Source organism: Mercenaria mercenaria, chromosome 7 (genome assembly GCF_021730395.1).
Source record: "Mercenaria mercenaria strain notata chromosome 7, MADL_Memer_1, whole genome shotgun sequence".
Lineage (NCBI taxonomy): Eukaryota > Metazoa > Mollusca > Bivalvia > Venerida > Veneridae > Mercenaria > Mercenaria mercenaria.
Genome location: NC_069367.1, coordinates 33,399,872 through 33,410,522, shown reverse-complemented (window position 1 = coordinate 33,410,522; position 10,651 = coordinate 33,399,872). Strand labels below are relative to the sequence as shown.

The window sequence follows — 10,651 nt, the reverse complement described above, 5'->3', positions numbered from 1 at the left end:
CATCAAAATCCCTCCATGCATGAAGAAGAAATGCTCCGGACAAAGTTTTCATTCTTGTATCATTTGACCTCTAAGTGTGACCTTGACCTTAGACCTAGGGACCTGGTTCTTGCACCTGACACTCCATATCGTGGTGGTGAACATTTGTGCCAAGTTATATCAAAATCCCTCCATGCATGAAGAAGATATGCTCCGGACAAAGTTTTCATTCTTATATCCTTTGACCTCTAAGTGTGGCCTTGACCTTAGAGCTAGGGACCTGATTCTTGTGCACGGCATTCCGCCTCATGATGGTAAACAATTGTGCCAAGCTACATCAAAATCCTTCCATGCATTAAGAAGATATGTTCTGGACAAAGTCATTCTTGAATTTGACCTTTGACCTCTAAGTGTGACCTTGACCTTAGACCTGGTTCTTCGGCGTGACACTCCGTCTCATGACGGTGAACAACTGTGCCAATTTCATCAAAATCCCTCCATGCATGAAGAAGATATGCTCTGGACAAAGTCTGTGGACGACGCCCGCCCCTCCGCCCGCCCACCCCATCCGCCAGGGGCGTTCCCATAATACGTCCCGTCTTTCAAACGGGCGTATAAAAAGGACTTTACAAAAAATCTTTCCGGAAGGTTCCATTTTGTTTAGTCTGTAGGAAATTAAGAATGCCAAAGGGAGTTTAAACTTGGAAAGAATGAAGAGAAAACAATCGAGATGTAACTTATTTGTACTAAATTCCTTTGGTATACATTATTGATTACATAAAGGACATTTCGAAAATCTGATCGGAAGGTTCCATTTTGTTAAGTCTGTGTAGGAAAGGGAGAATGAAAAGAAAACAAATCAATGTAAATCTCGAAAACTTTCATCAGCTTTACACATAAGACAAGTAATTTGTGGTTACGTATGATCTCATTCGGGCATTAACAATTATTTATTTTTAAGCTATAGACCTTGATCTTATTACTGTTAAATGTTGAAACAACAAGTCTGGATTGGTTTTTATCGAAACACATACTTAACGGAATAGTAATGCCATCTTTTTCTGTCAAAAGTTCTTCATACATCCTTCCATCAGAAGACATCAGCACAATATTTTTGGAACTGCATCCAGCAATGCACACCTGACTTCTATTTATCCAGCACAAACCTCGAGGTCCATCTAGCTTTGTATCCTTCTGGACCATAACTCGCTGGTTACCTTCCTTATGTATAATGTGAACAACACTATCCATCGGTAACATAAATGTCCTTTCCCCAGCTAGGTACTGCTACATATGCAGGGCTTTCTATCCCACAATGGTATGATTTCATCAACGCTTAGTAGTATATACTTCAATCCGACCGTTACCTTCATTATTCTTACGGTCACGAGATCCGCCACAGCAAACATAAATCAACCCGCCATTGTATGCAACACCACGACAACGGTCGCCAACATTAAATGAATTGTGTAACGTCATTGGTTCCTTCTGGGAGATAAACTGAACTTTCTTCTTGTTTGTTAGAGTAACGGCAAGAAGGGACATATCAATCTGACAAATACCGAATGGATTATCATTTACGGTCAGGAATGATGTGACAGAGTATGATTTATTCATTTTCTTGATATTTTTATTGTCGTAATCTGTCATTGTAATGCTTCCACTTTCACAAAGGCACATGTCTTCAATGCAAATAGCACCATCAGTACCAATTCTTGCATCAAATTCGCCAAATAACCTTTCAGCTTCAATAGCTGAATAACTTATGATCTGTCCTACAATATTGTTTTTAGAACCGGTTATCTGATGATAAGGATCAAACCAAAGTCTTCCGATTTTCTTAGATCTTTCCAGAGTTTCTAAACGGTCTGTTGCAACTTTCTGTCTCTCATGTCCAAGTTTAACTTGAACGTATTTCTCCGAAACATTCTCACTCTTTGCAGCCTGTATCTTCTGTCGATCTTTTCCAAGTGAAGCAAGTGTGTCTTCAACTTCTTTGATGTCCGAATCTATATTCTGCACTTTCATCTTCAATGACGCATCCACTTCGTTTAGGAGCTCCGTTTCCATCTTATCTAACTGGTCGTTGATTTTCTTTCTTTCAGATTTTATTTCTTGAAGCAGCTTATCTTTTTCTCGCTTCGAACAATCTAATTCCTTTTGCTTCTTTTGTTTTAAAGCGAGAAAGCGTGTCTGTAAACTGCTTATTGCTGTTTCCAGTTGCTGAAGCTCTTCAGAACTTCTCGAGTGCTTTGCTACATCTGGTATGAAGCTTATTCCCTGGCAAGTACTGTAATTAAAAGAGATAAATTGTCTGACATCATTGTGATATAGATAATTTATAAATTTTTGGTTTTCTAATAATTAGCTTTTCAATGTAGGATCATTATTGACTTACTATTTTAGGCGACATTAATATATCATGCTCATAAAATATTAAAATTAAACTTATTTATGATTGCTGATATTTATGGACATTGCTCTATTTTTCTATTGTCGATATTGTGATGCATATCTTAAGGCGTTTAAAATCATTAAATATTCTTTGAAATAAAAATGAACAAGATGATGTGGCTATTATAACAGTAGCTTGATCAGGGATGTTGTTCGCAAAATACACCCGAGCCGATTACAATTCTCCCAGATCAAGTTACTGTAGTAATTACCCTTTTGTTAGATAACTACAGCTTTTTATTTATTTTTATTTAGCAAAAATTGACTAAATACTCCTCTGAAAATAATTTGTGTGTGTGTGTGTGTGTGTGTGTGTGTGTGTGCGTGTGTGTGTGTGTGTGTATATGTCTGTGTGTGTCTGTCTGTTATTTGTAGAACTTGGTCAGGTCATGACTATTGATAATGAAAGCAGAGCAGCCGCATGCACAATACAAGACTACACTACGAAACTTGTTTTCTGCCTGCTCGTATTTACTTGTGAAATACGGGCTAAACTGTCGTATACGTGCAACGGCTGGGATTTTCCGTGAGCCGGAGAGGACACACCAAGATGGCGGACGAAAGTGACGCTAGAAGGTAGGAGTTTGTTTTTGCATCCCGTTTTATTTAATTCATCCCTTTTCGTTCACACATTTAGTCGAGACTAATGCAGGACACCTTCCTCCGCATGCCGTAATTGCTCATATCTCCAGTATTCCTATGTTTTCCCCAAAACTTCCTCCTGAACCTGACATTTTACAGATCAGAAAAATCGAAGCGAAGGCGGCATGTTTTCAAGGTCACAGTTTCTCATGCAGTAGCAACTAGATCCGTATATCATGTCCTATATGCTGAAAATAAAGCACTCTTCATTTCTGACGCTGATTTTAGTTCGATGCAAGTGCCTAATCTAAGAAAACAATGTACTTTCGATTTCAACACATACCGGCCGGGACACCAAGCTCCGGGAAGGATTTTCCGGAAAATCTCGCACAAAATGAGCACCGGTTGGGACTTCATCGCTGATTTGTACCCGACTGGGGCACACTTTCTAGAACTTAAAGAACTGCATAAATTCATTTAATAACACCCTTAATTTAAACGTTTAAGCATTTGTTCGTCCATTGAAGTTGATTTATTCCACCTTACCTGAGCACAGCGTGATAATAATGTGCTGTCCGTCGTTCGTCCGTATGTCCATTACTGAGATTTCACGTTCTAGAAGCAGAATTTCTAAAGCAGTCTGAATCAAACTTTGATACTATGTTTATTACAAAAAAAAAACAGAATGGTTCGTTGTCCGTCGTCGGTCCAGCAGTCTATAGTAAATAGTTTTCATGTGGTGTCTCTGTATCTAGCGGTCATGTTTCTAGACAAAAACAATTTATTTTCAAATACAATTGCTAGAACCCTAACATTTTGTTTATAATTTCATCCCATCATCATACCTTGTTTGAAAACTCTCAAACTGATATTATGAAAGATAAAAATATAATTTTTAAGTAAGAAGGAATTGTGAAGTTTGTGATTTAAGCTCGACTTCTCGAAAAAAGGAGCTCAAACTTATATTGTCACTCTCTCGTCGACGTTTTTGTAGTTCAATATTTTGTGTACTTACAAAGGTATTGAATTAAAACTTCAAATACTTCTTTACTATCAACATATCCAGCTGGGAAAGCAATCCTCAAAACAATTTTTGTTTGTGTTTGTTTTTTCTTGTAAAGTCTAATATCTTTAATACTTTTAAATGTATTGACAAAATTGAAACTAAAAATACTTCGAATTCTTTACTATCAACATCTCCATCTGGGAAAGCAATCCCCATAACTTTGTATTGATATCTGACAGAAATTTGTTCCTTTTTTTAACCAAAAAGTTTTGGTTCAAGTTTTTAAAGTTGAAAATCATGAATACTGCCAATGGTATTAAGTTGAAACCTAATATAATTCTTAACTTGCAATACCTCTACCAGAGAAAGCAGTCCCCATACTCTGTTATGATTTTACTGTCGAAATTTTGTGTTGCCGACATGCACTGAGAAAAGTGGAGCGTGCTGTCCTACTGAGTTCAACATTTTAAAGCAGTCTTTGTATATCTTGAAATCAGTGTACATATGGCCACAGGATGCCTAACATTTTCTATTATTGGTCAAATCAGACGGTTATGTCAAGAGTTATGACTTCCAATTTATATATATAACATACAATAGGTATGCTCGACACGTTTGTAAGAATTGTCCTACTATAGTTACCACCAACATCTTTGAAATTATTATATGCTGTTGTTTTTTCAGTGATCAGATGTACTACCGCTGTTACTACTGCCAATTTACAGAACCATCACTTCAAGAGACAGTTGACCATTCAGTTGAAAATCATCCCTCAGACGTTTTAAAAATACGTACACGGATATATAATGAAGAAAATGGTAAAACATATTTACAGACAAAGAACTTTTGTGTAATTCCGAATGAAGAACTTGATAAACTTGAGAAATTTCATGTGGACGAAAAATCATTTGAACTTATTGTTACTCGCAAAAAACAAGAAGAACATGATGAAAATCTTGAGATGTCATTCCAAAATCTATCATTTGATGAAAATCTTCGTGACTTATTTAGTCCTGTATCTAAAAGAATTAAAACATCAACACCAGGTCCTGCAAAATTAAGTTTCGAACCTACATGTAACAGTAATGAAGAAGAATTTCAGATTTTCATCATGTTCTTCTTGTTTTTTTTTGCGAGTAACAATAAGTTCAAATGATTTTTCGTCCACATGAAATTTCTCAAGTATATTTCACAAATCACAATTCCTTCTTACTTAAAAATTATATTTTTATCTTTCATAATATCAATTTGAGAGTTTTCAAACAAGGTATGATGATGGGATGAAATTATAAACAAAATGTTAGGGTTCTAGCAATTGTATTTGAAAATAAGTTGTTTTTGTCTAGAAACATGACCGCTAGATACAGAGACACCACATGAAAACTATTTACTATAGACTGCCGGACCGACGACGGACAACGAACCATTCTGTTTTTTGTAATAAACATAGTATCAAAGTTTGATTCAGACTGCTTTAGAAATTCTGCTTCTAGAACGTGAAATCTCAATAATGGACATACGGACGAACGACGGACAGCACATTATTATCACGCTGTGCTCAAGTAAGGTGGAATAAATCAACTTCAATGGACGAACAAATGCTTAAACGTTTAAATTAAGGGTGTTATTAAATGAATTTATGCAGTTCTTTAAGTTTTAGAAAGTGTGCCCCAGTCGGGTACAAATCAGCGATGAAGTCCCAACCGGTGCTCATTTTTGTCCAAGATTTTCCGGAAAATCCTTCCCGGAGCGTAGTGTCCTTGCCGGTATGTGTTGAAATCGAAAGTACATTGTTTTCTTTTATTAGGCACTTGCATCGAACTAAAATCAGCGTCGGAAATGAAGAGTGCTTTATTTTCAGCATATAGGACATGATATACGGATCTAGTTGCTACTGCATGAGAAACTGTGACCTTGAAAACATGCCGCCTTCGCTTCGATTTTTCTGACCTGTAAAATGTCAGGTTCAGGAGGAAGTTTTGGGGAAAACATAAGAATACTGGAGATATGAGCAATTACGGCATGCGGAGGAAGGTTTTCTGCATTAGTCTCGACTAAATGTGTGATCCAAAAGGGATGAATTAAATAAAACGGGATGCAAAAACAAGCTCCTACCTTCTAGCGACACTTTCGTCCGCCATCTTGGTGTGTCCTCTCCGGCTCACGGAAAATCCCAGCCGTTGCACGTATACGACAGTGTTCACAGATATAATCGATCACTCGATTGTTTACATTTTCGTTCAAAACGTTCTTAACCGGGGTAAGCCAGATAAACCATGTCTAATCGAACTAGTGCAAACAGATTAAACAAAACTATGTTAAATGATGGTGTGACAAATCTTTAATTAATATTTAGGACATTGTTTTAATTAGGCTGAAAGATCAGAGTATATATATATTTTCCATCCATAAGTTTACCAGGAACAAGGAACACTTCAGAAACAATTATATCTACTCGTGTCGGTTAATCGCTTATGAAACAAAATGTTCCGTCCCAGTTAAATAACAATATAAGTGGTTTGCATATGTCTTTTTCATGTCGTAAAATTAAATTGTTCTTTTTTCTTCAGATAATTAAATATGATTAAATGAATGGGTTTGATACGCTTGTTAATTTTTATCAATAACGATTAAAATAATACACGGAACTCCCGATTTCTTTATCCGGTTACGTTGTATTTGCGTTGTATTTGCGTTTCGAAAGAAACTGTAAAAAAAAAAAAAAACAATACGAGTGAACGCCGGTAACGGTGAACGATTAAGATTCAAGTTTCAGATAAACATTAACAATCTTATTTGATAACTCATCTGTAACAATATTAAAGATATAGATAACCCAAAATATATGGGGAAAGGAGGCCCGTATACCTTAAATATAATTAAATGGAAACCGAAAGTTAAAATGAAATACCTGTGTTCTACAGCAATACAAGTGGAACAGCCAACTTTATCGTGGCTAGGGCAGTAGACATCTATCACATTTCCACCATGTTTGTCACATCTCTGACTCGGCAGCTCAGGTTTTTGTCCACCGGGAGTTTTCACTTTGTCCAGTAACTGGTGCCCCTTCATCACAGAGAATTTACTGTGATGATTCAAGCACGTTGTACACAGGTTTACATCACATTCTACACAATGTTTGGCAGCAGCCACATTCTTCTCTTCTTTAGCACAAGGTGAACAGGGAAAATCATGAACATCATCCGATCCTTGATATAAAGATTTTATCAACTTACGCCCTTCAACTTCCATTTTCTTAAGCAGGAATGTTTACTTCCTGGTTCATATTGTAGGGAATAAACTCTGTCATATCGGTACATTTTACCGTACATGCACTATTTAGAATAGAATAGAATTGACTATATTATATAAATGCAACTTAACATAATTTCAAACGGTAGCAAAGGGTTGATTCTGATTGATACAAAAGCAATTAACTAAACATAAAGTACATGCACATTTAAAGGGATCAACCCACTCATTTTAGGCGAAAAATAATTTCTTTCAAAAATCCATTAAATGTGAGTACTCTGAAAGTGATAAGTGGTACAAACTTACTGACATCATATTTTTGCAATAACCAAATATATTGTGCAGAAGGTAGTAAACCGTTGCAACGCTTTTGAAATAATGCAGAAAGTTTACAGTCTTCTTAATTTTTTCCGATATCAAACTTTGATTTTCGCCCACTTTATCATTTTTCAGTATCATATATACTTTCTAAGCCAAACTTTTGTGGAAATGTGCATATTAATTTTTTTATACCTAAACTGTAGGCGAGTACGTAGCTTTAAATGTAATAATTAAAGATATACCATGTCCATGATCTAATACTTATTTATTGTTCTTAAAACGGGTTTCCATACTCTTCAAAGATTGAAATGACTGGAATGGTTTTGTAATTGCATGTTTTCGGGCTTTTGATAGAACACTAAAAAGCAGAAGGACTGCATATGCATGTATTTATTATTATCTGCATTTCATTATGCTGTATGAAAAGTGCAAACTTCCGATTTATTGGAGTTTTCCTTATTAAATTATTACTTCCGTTTCGACAAGAATATACACATTAATGTAGTCACTTCTTCGTATCATTTACTTGCTGTTACCTCGGAGTTACTAAGTCCTACGAAGGAGTCACCAAGTCGAACGTAAGAGTTACTAGTTCGTATGTAGGAGTTAATAAGTCTTAGGTGCGACTAAGTGAGCCATACGTAGGACATTTGTTTGTTTGTTTATTTGGGGTTTAACGCCGTGTTTCATGTAACGGCGGGCAGTTAACCTAACCAGTGTTCCTGGATTCTGTACCAGTACAAACCTGTTCTCTGCAAGCTGGCGTGTGAACGTATGACACAGTAAGACGTACGAAGAAGTTTTCAAGTATACACAGGATTTATGTCTTACGTAAGAGTTACCAAGTCGTACGTAGGAGTTAATAAGTCGTACGTAAGAGTTAGTAAGTCGTAGGCACGAACTGGTAAACCATACATAGGACTTAGTAAGTCGTACGAAGAAGCTTGTAAGTTATATGTAGGAGTTACGTAAGAGTTACCTTGTCGTACGCAAAAGTTAGTTAATCGTTAGTGCAAGTTCTATGTAGGAGTTTTTATGTTAAACATACGAATCAAGACATGCCATTTAGGATTAATTTAATTACATTTGTACTTGATATTACTTGATATTATTTCTAAATAGGAGGAATTGAGTAACACAAATAAAATTGAAAGATATAAATATTTTTGTTTAAACCATTTATGTCCTTATATAGTTTTATCTAAGCAGACATCCGGCATGAGTCAGGATTCGACCAGGGACGGATATTAAGGCGTCACCATTAATACCCAGCCTGTTAAAATTGTAACCTTTACAGAACAACAATTAATTATTTTGTAAGACACAACTTTACTTTAATGCAAGACATAAAATGTCATATTTCTCAATATACACGTAAACTAAAATATCGGGGTGTGAAGCTGTCAGTAGCAGCAGTTAATACCGGTCTTTCGTATGTTACACTAGTTTGATGATGTTACTAACATTAGATATTTGGTGTAAAATAGAAAATAGAAACCTTCCCCTTCTTCACAATAGACATCAAATCAAGCAGATCCCTAGCAGTAAATCTAAATGTTGTCTCAAATTGGCAGTTTTTCATTTCAGTTTGGGCGCCCCCAGCTCCGCCCCAGACCTTAAGTTTTGGATCGGACTGGGTGGCCGTTGTAGAGAGGGTTGTCCCCACCTGGCACGGGTGGCCGCTATTACGGGAAAACTCCTGTTTGGGAGGAACCCGGGTGGCCGTTGTAGAGTGTGGAGGTCTGGGGGGTGAGGGGGAGTGGGGGGTAGCACAGTGGCTATTCCGGAAAAACTCTTGTTTAATCATGAATGGTTTTATGCCATTTTCGGAATTTTTCACTTTTTTCAGTTTAGGCGCCCCCAGGAGGACCAGACCTTTAGTTTTGGATTGGACCGGGTTGCCGTTGTAGAGAGGGTTGTCCCCCTCCAGGCACGGGTGGCCGCCATTCACGGGTGTGCCGATGGTCTAGTGGTAACACGCTTGACTGTCAATCCAGAGGTCCGTGGTTCGAATCCCGGTCCAGGCACTGGAAATTTCTGAGATGATCTTGAGTGTCTCCCACCTAACTTAAAGGCCTGTACTGGTTCTTCTCAGGAAAGATCGGTGCTATACACCGGGCACGTTAAAGAACCAGACTGTCTATTCGCAAAGAGCTAGGCTAAGTTAGCCGGACAAATCTGTATCTGAAAAAGGATTTTCTCTCTATCTGTTTTGGGGGGCTTTATCTCATTCTGTCCCTCTGGTTAGATCGCTCAGTGTCTGTACTACTAGAGGTAGAATTTCGGGCCCTTTGTGGCTGTTTTAGCTATATGTAAAGCGCCTTTGAACGTGTTTATCATGAAAGGGCGCTATATAAATCTGATATAATAATAATTCCAGGAAAACTCTTGTTTGGGAGGAACCTGGGACGATGTGTGAGGCGTGGGTGGTTCCGGGGTGGCCTAAAATTGTTCCAGCAGTTAATAGGAGGTCCCTATCGGACCTTTAGTTAGGGTTGAGATCGGATGGCCGTTGTAGAGGGTGGCGATCTATATGGGTCCAGCATAGTGGCCATTCCAGGAAAACTCTTGTTTACTCATGAGCGGGTCTCGAAGTTGGTTTTAGGCCATTTTCGGTAATTTTCATATTTTTTTTTCTGTTTGGTCGCCCCAAGCCCAGCCCCAGACCTTTCGTTTTGGATCGAAACGGGTGGCCGTTGTAGAGGGTTGTCCCCCACCAGGCACGGGTGGCCGCCATTCCGGGAAAACTCTTGTTTGTGAGGAACCCGGGTCGAGGTGTGAGGCGGGACCTTTAGTTTTGGATCGGACTGGGCGGCCGTTGTAGAAAGGGGTTGTTCCCCACCAAGCACGGGTGGCCGCCATTCCGGGAAAACTCTTGTTTGGGAGGAATCCGGGTCGAGGTGTGAGGCGGGGGTGGTTCCGGGGTGGCCTAAAAACGTTCCAGCAGTTAATAGGAGGTCCCTATCGGACCTTTAGTTAATGCTGAGACCGGATGGCCGTTGTAGAGGGTGGCGGTCTATGGTGGGGGTGGGGGGGGGGGGGCGCAGCATAGTGGCT

At 38.3% G+C, this 10,651-nt stretch overlaps 1 protein-coding gene across 1 annotated transcript; it reads right to left on the bottom strand.

Moving 5' to 3' along the window:
* Positions 1 to 706: 706 nt before the first annotated feature.
* On the bottom strand, positions 707 to 7,290 carry LOC123555509 (transcription intermediary factor 1-beta-like). Its single transcript, XM_053548058.1, has 2 exons — positions 6,933 to 7,290; positions 707 to 2,269 (listed from the first exon to the last, which is right to left on the bottom strand). Exons 1-2 carry the CDS (start codon positions 7,271 to 7,273, stop codon positions 1,309 to 1,311), a joined length of 1,302 nt encoding a protein of 433 aa, XP_053404033.1. The 5' UTR covers positions 7,274 to 7,290; the 3' UTR covers positions 707 to 1,308.
* Positions 7,291 to 10,651: the final 3,361 nt, after the last annotated feature.

Excerpts from the sequence above, each read along its gene's own strand:
- LOC123555509 (XM_053548058.1), bottom strand. The coding sequence starts at position 7,273 with ATGGAAGTTGAAGGGCGTAAGTTGATAAAATCTTTATATCAAGGATCG. Across the intron at positions 2,270-6,932 it reads TGTATTGCTGTAGAACACAG|TACTTGCCAGGGAATAAGCT; the intron begins GTATTTCATTTT and ends TTTTAATTACAG.